Source organism: Trifolium pratense, linkage group LG1 (assembly GCF_020283565.1).
Source record: "Trifolium pratense cultivar HEN17-A07 linkage group LG1, ARS_RC_1.1, whole genome shotgun sequence".
Classification (NCBI taxonomy): Eukaryota; Viridiplantae; Streptophyta; class Magnoliopsida; order Fabales; family Fabaceae; genus Trifolium; species Trifolium pratense.
In genome coordinates, this window is record NC_060059.1 from 404,241 (window position 1) to 422,454 (window position 18,214).

The 18,214-nt window shown below is 33.6% G+C and overlaps 3 protein-coding genes across 4 annotated transcripts; all 3 read right to left on the reverse strand.

Moving 5' to 3' along the window:
- Positions 1-314: 314 nt before the first annotated feature.
- On the reverse strand, positions 315-5,296 carry LOC123908714 (gem-associated protein 2-like). The gene is made up of 4 exons (XM_045959437.1): positions 4,640-5,296; positions 2,182-2,365; positions 1,375-1,552; positions 315-1,121 (listed from the first exon to the last, which is right to left on the reverse strand). Exons 1-4 carry the CDS (start codon positions 5,190-5,192, stop codon positions 573-575), a joined length of 1,464 nt encoding a protein of 487 aa, XP_045815393.1. The 5' UTR covers positions 5,193-5,296; the 3' UTR covers positions 315-572.
- A 2,523-nt stretch (positions 5,297-7,819) lies between these two features.
- On the reverse strand, positions 7,820-11,503 carry LOC123908726 (PTI1-like tyrosine-protein kinase 3). Of its 2 annotated transcripts, XM_045959443.1 has the most exons (9): positions 11,336-11,503; positions 11,059-11,086; positions 10,306-10,471; positions 9,722-9,975; positions 9,395-9,521; positions 9,035-9,308; positions 8,611-8,743; positions 8,418-8,504; positions 7,820-8,296 (listed from the first exon to the last, which is right to left on the reverse strand). In XM_045959443.1, the coding sequence occupies exons 3-9, from the start codon at positions 10,397-10,399 to the stop codon at positions 8,177-8,179; spliced, it is 1,089 nt and encodes a 362-aa protein (XP_045815399.1). In that variant the 5' UTR covers positions 10,400-10,471; positions 11,059-11,086; positions 11,336-11,503; the 3' UTR covers positions 7,820-8,176. The 2 variants fall into 2 exon arrangements, with proteins under 2 accessions (XP_045815399.1, XP_045815407.1); XM_045959451.1 differs by lacking the exon at positions 11,059-11,086 and having other exon boundaries at positions 11,336-11,502.
- A 2,307-nt stretch (positions 11,504-13,810) lies between these two features.
- On the reverse strand, positions 13,811-17,973 carry LOC123908741 (transmembrane protein 120 homolog). Its single transcript, XM_045959462.1, has 9 exons — positions 17,504-17,973; positions 17,245-17,418; positions 16,582-16,686; positions 16,396-16,475; positions 15,421-15,511; positions 15,230-15,337; positions 14,851-14,937; positions 14,288-14,356; positions 13,811-14,152 (listed from the first exon to the last, which is right to left on the reverse strand). Exons 1-9 carry the CDS (start codon positions 17,732-17,734, stop codon positions 14,021-14,023), a joined length of 1,077 nt encoding a protein of 358 aa, XP_045815418.1. The 5' UTR covers positions 17,735-17,973; the 3' UTR covers positions 13,811-14,020.
- Between the last annotated feature and the right edge of the window lie 241 nt (positions 17,974-18,214).

Consider the following 18,214-nt stretch of genomic DNA (forward strand, 5'->3'; position numbering starts at 1 on the left):
CTGCCTAAGATATTCCTATTTCCTACCCAAAAGCTAGAGAATGAATAATCAAAGTAGGATGATCCATTTAAGGGGCTTATAAGATACATAATACGATACTATAAAATACATAAACACATGTTTTAGGGACCCCTGCAATCCATTTCTCTGTTATATGTAGTATGTCAAGTGTGTGTCAGACCTGTTGGTATTCCCATGTATTACTACTTTTTTTCTCCTTATAGTTATAGCCGCCTTATAGGTTTTCTCCGACGGAGGTAATCATATCCGTAGTGTATCAAACGCTAAATGTGGTAGAATGGTAGTCTAGCCCCTTTTGCTAAATGTCGAGCAATTTAATTGTAAAGAACTTCATTAAAAGATTACATTAGTACAATATAAAAAATAAAAATTAAAAACATATTTATAAACTCTTAGAACCATACAGTATATTTTATGCATCATCTAATAAATTATAACCTTAGAACCATACAGTATATTTTATGCATCATCTGATAAATTATAACCATACATGTTCTTGGCTCCATCCCAGATATAAAACATAAGACCTCAAAAAGTTGCAAACTGGGAATTCAATTTTCAGATTGTCCAAAATATCTACCCGAAATAGTGGCCAATATATTCAGCATTACAACCTCGTCATCCAGTTCTGCCTTTCCAGCACGGATGCAGGCACACTTCCGCAGCAGACTCCTCAGAGCAGCGCACGTGTCTGCATCTAGCGGAGCATCTACTGCTGCACAGAGAGCAAAAAGCCACATGCACTCAATTCTTGGGATGGTGTTTTCAGGCTCTAGCAGGCGAATTCGTTTCAGCAGCATTGATACTCGGGATACAGAGTCCATTCCTAGGATTGCAGAAAGCATGGGAGGAGTGACACAGCTGCTGCTAGTTTGATCTGTGGAAGTTTTCAATCCAGGATTCTCCATAGGCACAGTGCTATCCTCATCTTTAGCAGTCAAGTTAGAAGGTTGATCAGCCTTACCAATGCTCATGTTATTAAAAAGTAGCACATCTCTGTTCACAACTCCAACATTATTGCCAGGTAGCTTTGACGAATGAAGAGATTGTAGATTACCAGAATGCATGGCACTTGAACCTTCATCAAGACATGACAGATTCTGGAATAACAAATTAGGAAACAAAGGTAAGTGCTAAATCAGTACATGCATATATAGTATTAAAGCAAAATCAGTACACGCCACTCCCAAACCGGACATTTTGTTACCGAGAACTTCAATTAGCATCCCACAATAATTAATAAATAAAAAAAGATGAGACTCTATCATAGAGCATCAATCATTCCAAATGAAAATGAAGGAAAACGAAAAATGGAGAGAAAAAAAAAAGAAGATAAGTTCTAGAACAACATACCGCTCTTAGTGCTGAAAATTCTTCAAGAAATACATCCTCCCACTGTTTCAACGGTAACAGATGCTCAGAACACTTGGCAATATCAGGAATCTGGGGCATATAAGGACTTTGTTCCTTATTAAGTTTACTTCTATCAAGTTTGGATACCTTCACTTTAGGAATTTGATGTGCCTCCCACCTAAGCAATAAAAGAGTTTAAGAAACATGTTATTTCTCCTACTAGAGGTAGGCAACAGTGAAGTTTCTTCTACTAACCATCATTTAACAAACCAGAAACCTAGATCTATACCAAAGTTGCTTAACTTATTGCCCTAATGCTAGTATTTTAAATGTGTTCTTGGAAACCATTGCATGAAATCAGTCTCCAATTCCATCCCCACAAGATAATTTCCCAAAATTTAACCCACAGAGCTCACAACCGTATACATACTTTGAACAATGATTGAAGGAATTTAAACAAAATGTAAATACCCACTGGCAATTGTAAGTTATAACTTATAACTGGAACCCTGTCTTTCTTAATAATAAAATTTGTGAGGAGGAATTAATACCTTCAGACTTTTTATTTACAATTTCAAGAAAATATGTCCACAATGATTGTAATACTTGTCTTCATTTTGAATTTCAAGACTAACTAGATGTTTTACAATACTGTAAGTTCACCATAAGTTTGATGTATGTGCCTACTCAAAACCTTTAAGAAGGAGCTAGACCCATCCACAATAATATTGAGAATCACTATTATAGGCAGCACAGAACAACAAAAATAAATGATCAGCAATTGGTAGATGAGAGTTACAACAATACCTGACACGCCTAAGATATTCCCATCCGTCTTCTGGTGGACCAGAATCAAAATTAGGTTCTCCATCTACCTGAAACGCAGGCCTCTGGATGCTAGCATAATCATCCTCACTATCATCGTCTTCAATGCACTCTTCTGAAACTGGACTTACACTTCCACTGTCCATATTTCCACAATACACTGCACCTGAAAGCAATAACAAAACTTTCAACATATGTAGACGGGTTGAAGAAGGAATAAAATTTTAATTTAGCACATGTAAAATCAATAATCAAGGCAAAAAGTGTACTCATTCAAACACAATGTAGAAAGGAAAGTGAAATTTTTATTGAAAAATTGACTATATCTCAATATACAAAAGTGGACAACAAAGCATCCTTATTACTGTATGACCTAAGTAAGTAGTCTTTCAAATTTACAATCAAGCCTACAACACAAGACTTTTCATGTACAGTGACTTTATACAAGTAACTATGCAACTGAAACAAGTGCCTAAGTACAAAAAATTTAGAACATAGTGAACTAATGTGGATCTTTCTGGGGTTTCCTTTGCTCATTCTTCAAAGTTCAATGGACAAAGACATTCATATATCTGCATCTTCCATTTGCAGCACCCACACCTGTCCATCAGAAAACATCAAATTGACACAATATGAGCTAACAACCAGGAGAGACAGTTTGGACACGAAAAAATCAGACAAATAGAGTTTTACACAGTTTAATCAGAAAGAATTGATTGTTATCTTTGCAGAAAAAAAAGCTTCTTAGATCAACCTCAACACCCCCAATATACCCAATTCCCAAAACAAACAAAAAATCAAGTCTTTATACCAGTGTTTTAAAAACCGGACCGGTCGTCGAACCGGCGAGGACACTGGGTCACTGGTTCATTGGTCGAACCACTAAGTCACTGGTCGAACCGCATGATAAACCGGATTAAAACGGATTAAACCGATGGAATGAACCGGTCTCTATATAGTTATTGAACCGGTCTATATATAGACTATAGTTAAAAAAAATCATAAAAAATATGAAAATTTAAAAATTTCATAAACTCATAATGTCACAAGTTCTTAAATTTAAATCTTAAACATTGTCATCACACATTAAAATAGTACAAAATAGAAATCAAAATAAGTTTTAAACAATAACATAAATTTATAGAGTTTAACAATTGACATAGTAATAAATTATGATAACAAAATTGCAATTTTCTTGTCTAAAAAATGTATTAGTAGAGTTATTAAACACACAAAAAACATAGGAAAAAAAATTAATATTTATTATAATAGGTATAATAGGTATTTTTTATATTGATTATAATAGGTATTTATCTATTCAATATAGAAAGGACAAAACTTATATGCATTTTTTTTTTTTATAATAAACTTATATGCATTTCTTTAGATGTTGTTTTTCCTGTTCCTCTCACAAAAAGGTAGTTATTTATATTTTTTAAATAAAAAAAAATATATATTTTTAAATAAAAATAATTTTCCCATATATCTAGCATAATAAAAATTGTGTATATGAAACCGTATATAAGTTTGATCCATATAGAAACTTTCTTTTTTTTGACATAGTCCATATAGAAACTAATTATTATAATTTATTAGTCTTTATCATTTTTTAATAATCTTGTAAGGCTCATTGACTCATTCAATTCTAATATAATTGTATAATAGGTACTATTAATTTATGAATTTAATTTATCAAAGTTATTGGCCCAAGATAGAAAGAAAACAGGTTGCTATTATGAAGGCCCAATATACTCCTTAGATTATATTAAAAAACCCTAAAATTTTGATGGAAACAACATGTTTTCTCTTTCTTCCTGCTGCTGCTGCCTCCTCTTATTCCCTCTTATTCTCTTAATACGCAGAATATTATCCTCTCATTTTTGCCTTCCATCTGTTCTCCCTTTCTTTATTATTTCTTTGTTATGCATCAAATTGTTAATAAATATTTATTTGAAAGGTAATCAGAAATATATTTTATCCTTTGTAGCTTCTCAACGATCCACACCATGCCTCTGCTCTGTTTCTTTATTTTATTTTTTTTGGTATACTATGCTCTGTTTCTTTCTATTTCTTCCTTCTTCTTCTTCTTCTTCGTTTTTTTTAAATTATAAAACGGCGTCGTTTTGTGACTTAGGTAAAGGAAAAAAAAAAAAACATTCAAACCGCCGGTTTTCCAAAACCGCCGGTTCATCGGTTTTGACCGGTTTTGACCGGTTTTTCCGGTTTTGACCGGTTCAATAACATACACGGTCCAACATTCAGACCAGACCGGTGACCCCTCCGGTTCGCGGTTCAACCGGTTCAACCGGCCGGTCCGGTCCGGTTTTTAAAACACTGCTTTATACCACACGGTTGGGCTATGATCATGCAAGAAACAACTACAAGAATGGATTAATTTGATGTAACAAGAAATAGAAATGAAGAAGAATAGATTACTGACCGGTGAGAATCGGTTTCTTGTTGGGGATAAATGGAAGAGGCTGATGGTTGTTGGAAGCCAAGGTATCATACTCGTCAGCGAAAGCAGATTGAAGTGCAGCGTATATTGTTATCCAGAAATTGCGCTGTTTTGAGACATCCACAAACCTCAGAGCCTCCATCTCATCACGAGAGTACTTCTTCTTCTTGTTGTTCATCTCAGAGCCTCCTTCAGTGACGGTGGTAACAGTGGTCTTCTTCTTGTGAATCTTCTTGGAAGGCCTTTTTCTTGATTGTTTCCCATTATTATTATTGTTCTTCTTCTTTGGAATGGAATCGAGCAATGCAGTTTCGTCAATCACCTCAATTCCAAACCCTAAGCAGTTAGGTGGTTTTGGAATCGGAGTGACCAAAGCAGATTCGAGTTCTTCCAAGAGGCGTTTCTTCTTGCCATCGAGTTCTTCTTGCGGAGCAGCAAATGAAATCTTTTCATTTCCGGTGGTGGCGGTGGCGGTGGCGGTGGCGGCATCAAGGACGGGGTGTTCTTGCGAGTTGGAAACGGCAACTTCAGCCATCACTGTGTAAAAATCTTGAATGAATGAATGAATGAAAGGGGTTTATAGTTTCTACTTCTAAAATGAGTTTCGGTTCCCATTTTATAGTTCTACATTCGCCCCTAATGGGCCGTTATCCATCTATAATCCATTGGCTCATGCCACTAATCTAAACAATTTACGCTAAAGTGTGTCAAAACTCAAAACAAAATACAGTAAGAGTTTTGTAAAAAAAAAATAAAAAAATACTGTAAGAGTGAGTCAATTTTATGAGAATAAAAAAAAAAAACATTCTTGAAATCTTTTTTCTTATAATTTGAGACAAAAAATGCGATTTTTTCTATATAATTTGGAACGGGGGAGTATTTAGTTAATAGTTTTATAAATTTTGTTCGAACAATATTTAGAAGTATATTTTCCAACAAATTTCATTCTCAGATATACATCTTAAGAGGGGCAATTTTGTCAAAAAAGAGACACTTGTTGCTTCAACATAATATCATCATAAATAATATTTGTAGTAAACATAATATCACCGTACACATAAACAATCAAAGATATTAATGGTGTTAATTGAAGAATTAGGAAAGTAAAAATTAATGGGTCAAGAATTCAAAAATAAAAACATTCTCTTAAAAATTATGCAATTAATTTGTGAAAAGTTTAAAAAATTGTATTAAATGCATTGATTGATTATCATTGAACATGATTTGTTTTGGTTACCTATAGGTTGAACTTCGATAGGTGGCTCTGCAAAAAAAAAGTAAAACCATAAAAAAACTAAAGGAAATTGAAAGTCACCCATTGTTCAATACTTTGAAGCCAAACCACAACATTTTCTTAAGCATTACTTAATCACTTCTTATCTCAGTGGTTCTTACATACCTTTGCATAATATTTTAATCATCCAGTCCCAAGTCATACAACTATATTGCACTTTGTGTAATAACATGTTCAAATCAAATATAATAATCTAAAATCTAAAGTTAGTAATAGTGTTAATTGAAGTATTACAAAAGTTAAACATAATTTAACCTTGGTTTTCTTCTTCAACAACTTATTAATTCAACATTTTCTTCAGAAAACCAGCAAAACCCTTTTCTTCTTCAACAATCCATTTCCTAGAAGGCGCGGTGGTACTCAATGGTAGATTCGCATACATTTATGGAGGATGCGTTGCAGCTGCGGGAGATTATGCAGTCCATTATTTTTCCTATTGCATGGGATTTTGATATGGAAAAGTACCGTGATTGTCCTTGCAAAGAAGTTCGGCATTTTTTAAGATTTATTTCTTTATACCCGTAAGTGTTCTTTATGTTCATATATGATTAATGAGGGATGTATGTATAAGTATAATTTTAATTATAACTTTTTAGGTCTCTTGATGATGAATATGTTTCGTGGATGTTGGATCATCCCTTGCTATGAAGTTCGTACGAGAAAATATTGTTAATGAAAGAATTGGCAAGAATTCGTAAAACTAATCAAACTCCATATAATTGAAGTATTTATAAGAGGGAAAAACAAAAGATGCATAAATATATCCAAATCATGACTAAAAGGGATTTCAAACTGATTTAGAAATTCCTCAAACCAGTGTCATTAACACATCTCTATAAAAAAGCTTCATTGTCGTTGTTTGACGATGAAGAAAAGAGACAGCGATGTAGGTATTTAGGTTTGTTAATGACAATGAAGCTTTTTTCAAGAAATTCAAGGAGTCCCTAGAGAAGTATAAAAAAAAATGTTGACAATGAAGGTTTTTACAAGAAACTCAAGAGTCACTAATGAAGTCTCGGAGAAAGATATAAATACAAGGTGGGAGAAATACAAGGTGGGAGAAAGACTGAGAGAGACGGTGGCTGCCGGACGGTGGTGGTGGTGGGTGAAAGACTGAAACCACCGTGGCTACCATTACTCCCGATCTGAAGCACCCATTTTCCATACATAGAGAGATGCAATCGTCAAAATCAATAAAAAGATCATCATAGATCAAGATTCAGGGTTTAGCTGGGGAGCTGCTGCTGACGTACCTATTTCTGAAAAGTCCCGCTCCGACGGCCTGACGAGTCGTCTATTTATTACAATTTTAACCAGAAACAAAGTAATTTTTGAAAGCTCTAAAAAGATTATTGCAAGTCTTATATCTTTTTAACAAGAGAATAAACAAAGCGCTTCTATCAGTACTAAATTTTATAAATTAATGAAATAACACGGTTTATTCTAGTTAATGAGGAGATTGCTCAAAGCCTCAAACGTTATGTTTTTATGCATTCTTCTCTTATATGAATCCTTCCTGATAAAGGACAGTGCTCAAAAGTGAAATACTTCACAACACAGCCTAAGAAGTCGCCTCTATAAAAGGAGACTATAAAAGTGCTTAAACAAACATTGGACGAGTAAGAGTAAAAAAGAATGCTAACATTCTGAAGAGTATATAAAAAATCAAAACCACATCTTGTATGTGAATCCTGAAACTATTATAACCCAAAGAATCGTGAACATTATTTGTCACCTTTTCTTTTATAAAGTGATCCAACTTGCGTTCCTCCAATCCACAAGTAAATTGACATGACAAAGAAAATCACAACATCGAACTATAACCCAGTAAACGTATAACAGAAAAGAACAGACAAACAAACAAATAATAAGTCCAACAAATATAGGTCTTTAAATCCCAGTTCAGTCAAGAAACAAATAAAGAATATGGGGGGATTAGCGTTGAGTGACAAGCAACATTTACCAAACAAATATCCACCACGCAACCCAAAGTCGCACTATATGGCTCTACAATCGTCTGCATTAAAGTGCAATAGCAGAAATACATGGAATTTAACAATGACATGAAACCAGCCAATCCAATCCTACACATCCAATCTCAAACAAAAATAAAAATATATATTATATATATATATATATTATTATTTGCAGTATTTGATAATATCTGACTCAAACTGTGGAGAAGATGCAGAAACTCAAGAAAAGCTTTTTAACTTGAATCTCCTTCAAGTTTCTGGTGCAGGTGCGGGAGCCTTCAAAAGTGGTTGGAGTGCTTTAACAACAATGCTCATATTAGGCCTAAACTCAGCTTCATATTGCACACACAGTGCTGCTACAGCTGCGAGCTGCACGATCAATCAACGATATTCATTGTTAAAACCGAGCTCAGAATAGAAGATCCAAGGCCCATCCGACAAGTATTACATGTGTGTGCGTGTAAAGGGAAAGAGAGAGAGTGTGTGTTACCTTAGCAACTCCTTTTGGGGGATATTCTCCTTTCAGTTTTGGGTCCACACATTGTTTCACTTTATCTTCACTTAATCTTGGGGTAGCCTACAAAAATATATACATCTGTCAATGAAATATCTACACAGGCAACCATTGGTAAATAATTGAAATTGGGCAGAGATGAGGTATGAGATTAAGAAGGTAAACTGACCCATGTGACAAGACTTTGCTGTCCTCGAGGCATGGTATGATCAACGGGTTTCCTACCTGTAAGAAGTTCAAGAAGAACAACGCCAAAACTGTAGACATCACTTTTTTGAGTTAACTGACCAGTCATGGCATATCTGCAAAGTTTGGCAACAAAACATAAGCTAAGAGCCAATCAACAAAATAAAATCTAACAAAGGCAAGTTTAGACGAGAAACCAATAAATTTAACATTAAAAAAGAAAAACTCGGCAGGGAAATGATACCAATTCGGTTTCCATAAAATCATTTTAGAAAAAGAATACAAGATAGAAGATACCATACACAATTTATACACATGACAGTGCCACTTTAATGAATTCTTAGAGCAAAAAATATGCACATAGAGATATAAATTAAATTCAAAGCTATAAGCTTATGGAAGCTTACTCTGGAGCATGATACCCAAAGGTTCCCAATACACGGGTAGAATGAAGACGTGCAGCCATGTCAGGGGCCTGATTAGAGAGGTTAAAATCAGCTATCTTAGCTCTGTAATCTTCAAAGATAAGCACATTGCTTGACCTGATATCCCTGTGTATAATTGATGGTTGAACTTTCTCATGTAAATACTCTAATCCCCTTGCTGCATCAACTGCAATTCTAACTCTCTGCATCCAGTTAAGAGTTGGCCCTGGTTGTGCCCCTTGAACTCCCTTTCTACCTGTAATAGAAAGCCAACCCAAATTACCGATGGAACTTCTTATATAAAACGAAATATAAGTGAAGAAATTATATGAATCTACTTACCGTGCAAAATGTCATGAAGAGAGCCCATAGTAGCAAACTCATATGCAAGTACACGAAGATTTCCTTCAACACAGTATCCATGCAACTCAACAAAATTGTCATTCTTCAATCTTGAGACCATGGAAACCTGAAATAGGAAATACTGAATGAGAAAGCTAATAAACTGAAAATAACCATGCAGGAATCAACAGACTTCCCATGTATATATATATATATATATATATATATATATATATATATATATATATATATATATATATATATATATATATATATATATATATATATATATATATACAGTTTGTTTAGCTGATAGAAGAAAAATGCCTGGGTAAGAAACTCGTTATTTGATTCGGGTTCAGAAGAAACATCAAGCTTTTTCACAGCCACAGCTTTTCCATTGTTTAATGTTGCATAATACACTCTCCCATACGACCCTTCACCAATCAATGCCTTTGACCCAAAGTTGTCAGTTTTCTCCTTCAGCTCATCTAAGGATAATGCTGGAACTTCGATAGGTGGTGGTGCCTTTTGTGTTTCAGGTTTGGCAGGAGCTGACCCCCTTGAGCCTTTTTGGTTGCCTAAAGCAAATAAAATACAAAACATAAGGAATCTTAATCAAGAAATGACCCAATACATCTATCTGATATGTTGAACTATGAGGGCAGTGCCATTTTGAACTCCATATAATTGAAGTATTTATAAGGAAAAAACGTTTAATATATATGAGGTAAAATGAAATCTAAATGTTGAATCGACTACAGCTTGATGAAATAAACAGAAGACATAGTGGTGTATTAAAATAAAATGGCTGGCAATTAACAGCTCTCCTCTTGATACTTTTTATGGTTTATTTTTGGTTCTTTCTGGAGTAATTAGACTACAGCCATGGATTAAATTAAGGAACTGACCTTCTCCAAAACTCCTTGGGCTTTTCAGGTGTTCATTTTCATTTGATGGATAAGACTCCTCCACCTGACAAGTGCAGCATAGCCAACGACGCATCCTTGTTCTCTTCCTCAAATAGATATCGTCTTTGTAAGTAGAGACAAAGTAATCAGGAGTAGCAGCATGCGCCTACATGATAACGTCACAAGACGCGTAAATATCCAAAACATGACGTCATTCGATAATCAAACTAACTGATTTAGAAATTACTCAAACCGGTATCATTAACATATCTCTATAATAAATGTCCATTTCCCAAATAACAATTAACAATTATGGCTTCATTCCCCGTTGTTATCCGATTATAACTTTATTCATTGAAGTTAATAATTAATAACGAATACATCCAAATGGTAAAAGCATAAATTTTATGAGCTGAGACCACAAAAGTTGCACCAAATCCTTAAAAAAAAAATAGTTGTGCCGAAATTCACACCTAGATGGCAGCATAAACAACAAAATATTGTTTAAAAAATCATACAATATTTTGTAATTCAAAATGTAATCAATTGATGGCAGATTTCCGACAGGAGGTTAATTGTAGAATTAGAAAATGAAAAGGTAATTTAGCCAGCCCCTAAAGGATGAATCATTGAAAAGGAATTGTTAAATAAATAAATAATGGATGATGAAATTGATTAGAGGTACATGCAAGCAAGCAAGCAAGCAACAACAGAAAACGAAATTGACATAAGAATGATCGAAACATAACATACCAAATGAGAAGGACGATGGTGAGGGTCTCTGCGGTGGTCCATCAAAAGAGAAAGAGAAAAAGAAATTAAACACGAATCCAAAAAAAGAAGAGGCAAAATCGGATTCGGTAAAATGCAGAACACCCAAAAAAGCCCAAAAAAAATAATGAAGAGGCAAAAGCAAAGAGAAAAGGAAAGAAAGAATGATAGAAATAATAGAAACGAGAGAGATAGGTTAACCAAAATTAGAAGCGAAATAAAAGGTAAATAAAAAAGAATGAATGAATAGAAAATATACCTTGCAAACGCAAACACGGTAGCGTAGCGTAGCGTAGCTAACTAGGGTTTCATTTGTTTCAGAATTTATGCTTATGACTTTATGTTTATGTTTATGTTATGCAGAGAGAGAGAGAGAGTGTGTGAAAGCCAGGTGGGTTATGCGTTGTGCTTTTTGGATCATCCGGTTGACAAACCAAGCTACGCGCACAACACCCTTTCATTCCGGATTATTACACATTAATCACTTTTTTTTTTTTGACTAAACATTAATCACAATTTAATTAAACTGTAATAATTCATCTTCATTCAAAATTTTGTGGAGCATTAGATAAATTTATGTTTTTTAACCCAATTTTTCCATTTACTCTTGATTACTATCTATCTATTTAATATTAACACTTTGACCATTTACCAAAAAAAAAAAAATTAACACTTTGACCAATTTATTTTTTAATTTTTAATTAAAATATAATTTATGCATAAAATAATTTTATACTAATATTCAATAAGCATTCTTGGTAGTAAAAAAAAACAATAAAAAATTTTAGTGTTTAGCAAGTGGAATTTCGACCACGATCAAAATAAGTTTTTTTTTATCAACCGATTAAAATTGGTTTTAAAATTAGTTGAATTTCAACTATTTTAAAATATAAATCATTTATCAACCGGATCAACTTGTTGAGTTATTTAAAAAAAAAATTATGAATTTTTATATATTTTTTTTTTTGAAGAAGCTGTGAATTTTTATATTATAATTATGTTTTTTTCTAGATGTTAATATAAAATTAATTCAAATTATGCATATCATTTTTTCCAATAAGTATCACGGCTATTACTTCATCATTTTTTACCAAAAACATAAATATTACTTTAATTTATTTTTTACCAAATAAATATTACTTTTATTTTGACTATCATTACTTCTTTTTTTAATCAGATAGTCTAGTGGCTTGAAATTTCACCTTTAAAGATAGATACGTCATACGTGGAATGTTCGAGGTTCGAACTTTGGCTCTTGCATATAAAATGTTGATGTCTCTACCAATTGAGTTAAACTCAGGGTGACTTTTGACTATGATTACTATTACTCCTTTACAAGTATATATACTTATTTGATTTTTTGTATTCATTTAATAGTACTAAAATTTGGGTACTTTTACTCAACTAAAATAATGAATGAAATAGTAAATGTATTGTTTATTTGGATATTTTGAATTTGTTTACTTGGCTTGGTAGGAAAGGAAATGATGATGATGGGAGAAGGTATCTCTATCTCTCTTTCTATGTGGCCAAGCCAACTGTTATTTATTCGTTAGTAGGAATTGGTCTTTGGTCGGGAGTTAGTTGGGACCCTTTCTTTCTTTATCTTTCCCTATGCGTTGGCTTTGGCCGTTTTTATCTCCTTCTTCTTCTACGAGTACTTGTACTTCCATTTTCTTAGGATCGCATCTCATTACGTAGGTTTGTTTCAGAATTTCAGACCTTCCGTACACCCTTTTTTTTATACACTAGAGGAAAAACACAAATAGTACTTTTTTCTTTGAAGAAAAATAGTACTATGTTGGGAATAATTAGTTTGGTTTGGTTGAGTTGAGTTGATTGTGTTGTCTAAAAATATAATTAAAATAAATAAATAAATTAATATTTCGACTCCCTACATTTTCAAACAACTTCACAATACATCCATACTGCATTTAAATAAAATAAATTCATACAACATCAAATACAAATACATCCCTCACGAAATTAAATAAGTTCATACTGCATATTCAAAAGGATAGTTTACCATCTCAAATTACAAATACATCTAAAATGATACTTCACTATCCTAAAATTAAGTCAGTCTCAAATTATTAAGCTTTGGTTAGTCCTAATTGCATGATAGATTTCTGAACTACCTTTGAAAGAATGTAAATGTAATAACTTCGTAAATGCTCGTTGAGCTTTGAGGTCTTCTTTATCTTGAACGAGGACACAATTCCTTTACCCTGAATTTCTATTATAAGGAAGGGAAAAGAAAGAAAGAAAGAAAACCTAAAATGCGACATATATGAAATGAAAACTCAACTTAATTTTATTTATTTACTTAAGTCATTGCACAAACACTTTTTACGTCAAATATAACAACTTCAAAGTTTCTCACTTTGCATATAGAGTGCACAAGTTCATTTTGCATTGCATTTCCGTTAAGAATGATTGATATTTTTGTTGAAGAGCAATGCAATATAATGACCAAAATCAAAGGTGCATATCATACCTAGCCAATTATACCGTTGGTTGAAAACTAGTACCCTTACAACTTGCGGAAACGGGAAAAACTTTCCGTCTATAGTTTAAATCCTCAGTTGATCACAAAATGCATATCAATGTTTTCCCTCTACGCTTGAGTCAGCAAATTACTTAAATAATTTAAAAATAGAGGAGAGGAGATGAGACCAGAAGATTCAATCATCAACCTCAGGGAACAAGTATGGTGATCCAAAAGAGTGGAAAATAGAACTTGTAAAACAATATGCTTATAAATATCAGAATCCTTTTGTCAAGAAAAAAAAATCAGAATCCAAATTTACGTTTTAGACGCATTAAATGTTTGATGCTACAACAAAACCAAAAATTATCACTAGACATGCACAGTGGTCAAAACTTAAAAGTGAGCAAAAAAAAAAATCCTGATCCTATCAAAAGCTCAAGAAGTCGCAACTTGCTAATTCAGACTCTGCTTGCTCCTGGTTCTTCTCATCTTTGCCTTAAATCTTGACTTTACCATCAGAGTCTGTACAGTATTTTGAAAGTTCCCAATGGCCATTATGACCAACAGGAGACCGCAAAATATTACCTGCCCAACCAAAGAGTTACTTTCATTACAAGGCTAGTTTACGTAACAAACAATATCACCGGAATTGGATTCATTTTCATGTGTTCCTTCTAGTCAAATTATGAAGTAAAAAAGCAAGCAGGAGCAAACTTGTACCTGCCATTCAGAAACCACCCCAACAAATGCAGTTTTGAGCAACAATAGTCCAACATATGCCTCAAATCCCTGAATAAAGACAGGATCAGAAATACAGATCATGATTATCCAAGCTTTTTCATGTTTAGGTGATTTCCAAAACGCGAAGAAATCAGATAATTCAATTTTAGCAAATTAACACTAAATAACATACAATGTCAGAACAAAAAATTTGAAAGCATGTATATGAATGAAAGGGTCACACTTTTCCAGGATACCACACGATCTTATGGAACCATATTGACACATGATATATGCGTCTCAACTAATTAACCATCACTCACAGTGAATTTATGAAAGACAAATCAACAATATTAAAGGAAGATGAATATTGCACACAAGAAGCATCATACTAAGTACTAACACCAAAAAACGTAGGCTTGATAACAATTTTGATATCTCTAGTTTGAGCTATGTATGAGTACGACTTTGGTGCCTCTAGTTTTTTCCAAATGGTTTTAGTCCCTTTGATTTTGTATATAAGTAACTAACATATATTGTAAGTAGCCATGCAGTGTAGTTACCTGCAATATGAAAAGTATGGGACACAGCAACCACAGTTGGCCGTCCACACCAGCTGTTTCTCCCCATACAACATCCATCCTCTTAGCCTATAATTCAGAGAAAAACGAGAATCAAAACTACATATCTATTTCCAATCAAATATGCTTGGAGAGAGTTAACTGTAAAATTAATGCCATAGGGAAAAATATGAGTTTAATCAAGTTTATATAAAAAACTGTGGAGTTATGACTACACTAAAATAACACTAAATAGCGAGTCAAAGACTTGGGAATTGAATAGACAAGGCATGATGCCGGAAAAAGCATGTGATATGTGAAGGTAAAATATAACTACAAAAGAAAAAGAAAGCAAGTAAAATATAATATTTAATAGTGGCACCTTTCCCAATGCAATACGAGTATAAAGTCTTTGCCGTTGATATCTATTTTGCAAAAGCATTGCGACTCCTTGCATCATAGCCCACTGTAGGAAAAGTTGTACACCTCTCTGCACGCATTATGGAGACATATATGATAGATGCATATTATCATCAAAAAGAAAAAGCTAATGCTCGGGGAAAGAATACTAACCTGCTTTTTTGCACAGTCTGGTTGTCCTTTTATTTCCCAAGTGAGACTCACAAGGGCCATTATCATGGCACAATAATGATGGTATATCCACCTATAACCGTATAGTAAGTTTATTTGCCAAATCGTTTAAAAAAAAAAGAGTTTATTTGCCAAACAATGTTATCCCATGTAAAAAAAGGAATGATAATCTCAACTCTCACCCCCATCCGATCACGCTTTACAAGGATGACAATTTTAGCAGGCCAAATAAAAAATTCCCCTCCCCTTATTTGTACTCAATCTAATATGGAACCAAGGGGTGTCGATTATAATTCTCTTATAAGATTATAAAGGAAAGATGTCCTCTTTAAGAAAAACATAAAAAGAAGAAATGAGCTAAAAAAAGTGGACTAATTGCTTTGAAAAATAGCCAAAGGAATCCACAAAAAAAAAAAAAAAAAAACCTCAAATAAGTTAAGAAACAAGCCTGTCCTAACCTTGTTTAAAAAATAAAAACCCTGTCCTAACGAAACACCAATGACCAACCAATAAAACAGTTCCCAAACAGCACATTCTCCTCACTACCAAAACCTCAAAAACAGAAACAGTTTAAAACAAAGGCATCAATTTAGTCGTTGTTTCGGCCATGCTTACAAAACTGTAACATCAGGAAATTTGGGAAGAAACTGTAACATCAATAAATTTGGGAAGAAACTGTAACATTATGAAACTGTAACACCCATTCCAACTAATTCAATAATGTATGTAATATCCTCGAAAGCATAAATCGAGTTGTAGGATTTGAATGGTTGAATATAGAAGAGATTAAGTTATACAATTTGAACATGCGTGATTAAACAACAACGAAGACTGAGCACAGAATGAAGGCAGGCTCTATTACCCATTAATTAACGCAGTCCATTATTGTTACATAAATATATATGACTAAAATACATACTATTAAAAACCCAAATGAAAAGGGTTTGAGGACTGTACCATGGACGAATATCACTTCCATTTACTCTCAATATGTTCTCTCGCAATGCCAAACCAGTGTAAAGAAATAGCAGCCAGGCCTGAAAGATGGTAATACTCAATGACATGTTGTAGACATATATTTCATGTAAACAAGTAAATACTAACAGCACATACATCAAGCAAGAAGGGTTTAAAAGAAAGTACCTGGTAAATCTGTACTGGGAAAGCCGGCAAGCATCCCTCCCAAAGCCAAGATCTTAGAATAAGAAGTGCTGCCGGAAAAATCAGGAATAGCAGAGCAGTTCTATCCTGAACAAAAGACGTGTCATTTTCATAAAAGTTTCAGAAACGTTGTGTGTGTGCGTGTGTGTTTGCAGAACAAGGTAGTTAATTGTGGGATATAGCGGTGCTATTGCGAGATCATGATGTCACGTTTTGACTTTTGACAAAGCAGCCGTCATGCCTGTTAAGCATCACGGTAGGTGATGGTGGATTTGATTCCTCTCATGTCATGGCTACCCATCTAGTTGTAATTTGTGTTAGATCTACTGCTGTCTAGACTATGTAAACCTTAAACTTTGCATGTCTTTGGTATAGTGGCATCAATCTGCTATCCACCCACCTAGAGCGTTTTAATGGCAGGGCAATATCTAGGATGGCCTAAAACAAAGTGGAGTTTGATATGATGAATATAGTTTATTTGAAATGAAACAAACACTTGGTATGTATATATTCCATCCATATGTTTTTGTTACAAATGCTTAACCATTGGCCGCCCCGGGCAGTGCTTATGTATATTCCTAAAAAGAGTGAGATTTAAAAATTGACATACTTGCGAGAGTAGAAAGGAAAACGGAAATTACCCACCCTGTAACTGTTGTATTCCTCTTTGACCTTGAGCTGAACATCTTTGCGAGAGGCACGAACATTAATAGGACCCAAAAACATTCTGAGAAACTTACCCTGAGCATGTCCTGGAAGGAGAGAAGAAGCATCTCCATCAACAATGATACATCTGGCTCTTTGTAAATCTTCATCTAACTGTGAATGGATCGAGCGAGAAATGAATGAATGAATTAGCAAATTGAGAAATTGAACAAGAAGAAGAATAGAATATAGAATATACCTTATCGGCAAGTGATGGATTGATGAGTTTATTTGAAAGGAGAGAATCGAGAGAAGAACGAAGTGAATGAATTTTAGAGTCGAGACGAAGGGATCTTTGTCGAAGTGGCTGTTCGTCGCTATTAGTTTTAGAGATGTGAGCTGAGATTGAATCTTGAAGCTCTTTTGCTTCTTCCAATACGCTACCCACTGATTCTTCAATCTTCTCTTCTTCTCCTCTTGAATCTTCCATTATTTTCTTCTTCTTCTTCTTCTTCTTCTTCTTCTTCAATACTCACTCATTCACCATACGCAATAACAACAACAACGCACCAAATCAAATCTAATCGATCACTCTATTCTATTCTTTTTCCCTTAATAATAATTATAATAATAATAATAATTAATAATTGGTTTTGTTTTTCGCCCACATAAATTTTGGATTCGATGATTGTATTGTATTGTAGGCTGTAGGGTGAGTGAGTGAGGGATATGATATGATGTATTTGTCCAATATAGAGTAGACATTCGGCCACCCCCCAGATTTTTATTTTTTTATTTTTTTTTATTTTAAATCAAAAAGTATCCCCCTGATTAATTTAATTACCCTTCTTTTTATTTATTTTTATTTTATATATCCATCTTTTTTGTTTGCACTAAATTACCAATTTATTTTCGATTTCATTTATAAAGTATAAACAAATTTTCACATTTCCATAAAAATAAGATTGCG

Excerpts from the sequence above, each read along its gene's own strand:
- LOC123908714 (XM_045959437.1), bottom strand. The coding sequence starts at position 5,192 with ATGGCTGAAGTTGCCGTTTCCAACTCGCAAGAACACCCCGTCCTTGAT. Across the intron at positions 2,366-4,639 it reads CAAGAAACCGATTCTCACCG|GTGCAGTGTATTGTGGAAAT; the intron begins GTCAGTAATCTA and ends TATTGCTTTCAG. Across the intron at positions 1,553-2,181 it reads GAATATCTTAGGCGTGTCAG|GTGGGAGGCACATCAAATTC; the intron begins GTATTGTTGTAA and ends TTTATTGCTTAG.
- LOC123908726 (XM_045959443.1), bottom strand. The coding sequence starts at position 10,399 with ATGCGTCGTTGGCTATGCTGCACTTGTCAGGTGGAGGAGTCTTATCCA. Across the intron at positions 8,744-9,034 it reads TTTGGGTATCATGCTCCAGA|ATATGCCATGACTGGTCAGT; the intron begins GTAAGCTTCCAT and ends CAAACTTTGCAG. Across the intron at positions 8,505-8,610 it reads AGCAAAGTCTTGTCACATGG|GCTACCCCAAGATTAAGTGA; the intron begins GTCAGTTTACCT and ends ATATTTTTGTAG.
- LOC123908741 (XM_045959462.1), bottom strand. The coding sequence starts at position 17,734 with ATGGAAGATTCAAGAGGAGAAGAAGAGAAGATTGAAGAATCAGTGGGT. Across the intron at positions 17,419-17,503 it reads ATCCATCACTTGCCGATAAG|TTAGATGAAGATTTACAAAG; the intron begins GTATATTCTATA and ends ATCCATTCACAG. Across the intron at positions 14,357-14,850 it reads CCATACTTTTCATATTGCAG|GGATTTGAGGCATATGTTGG; the intron begins GTAACTACACTG and ends GTCTTTATTCAG.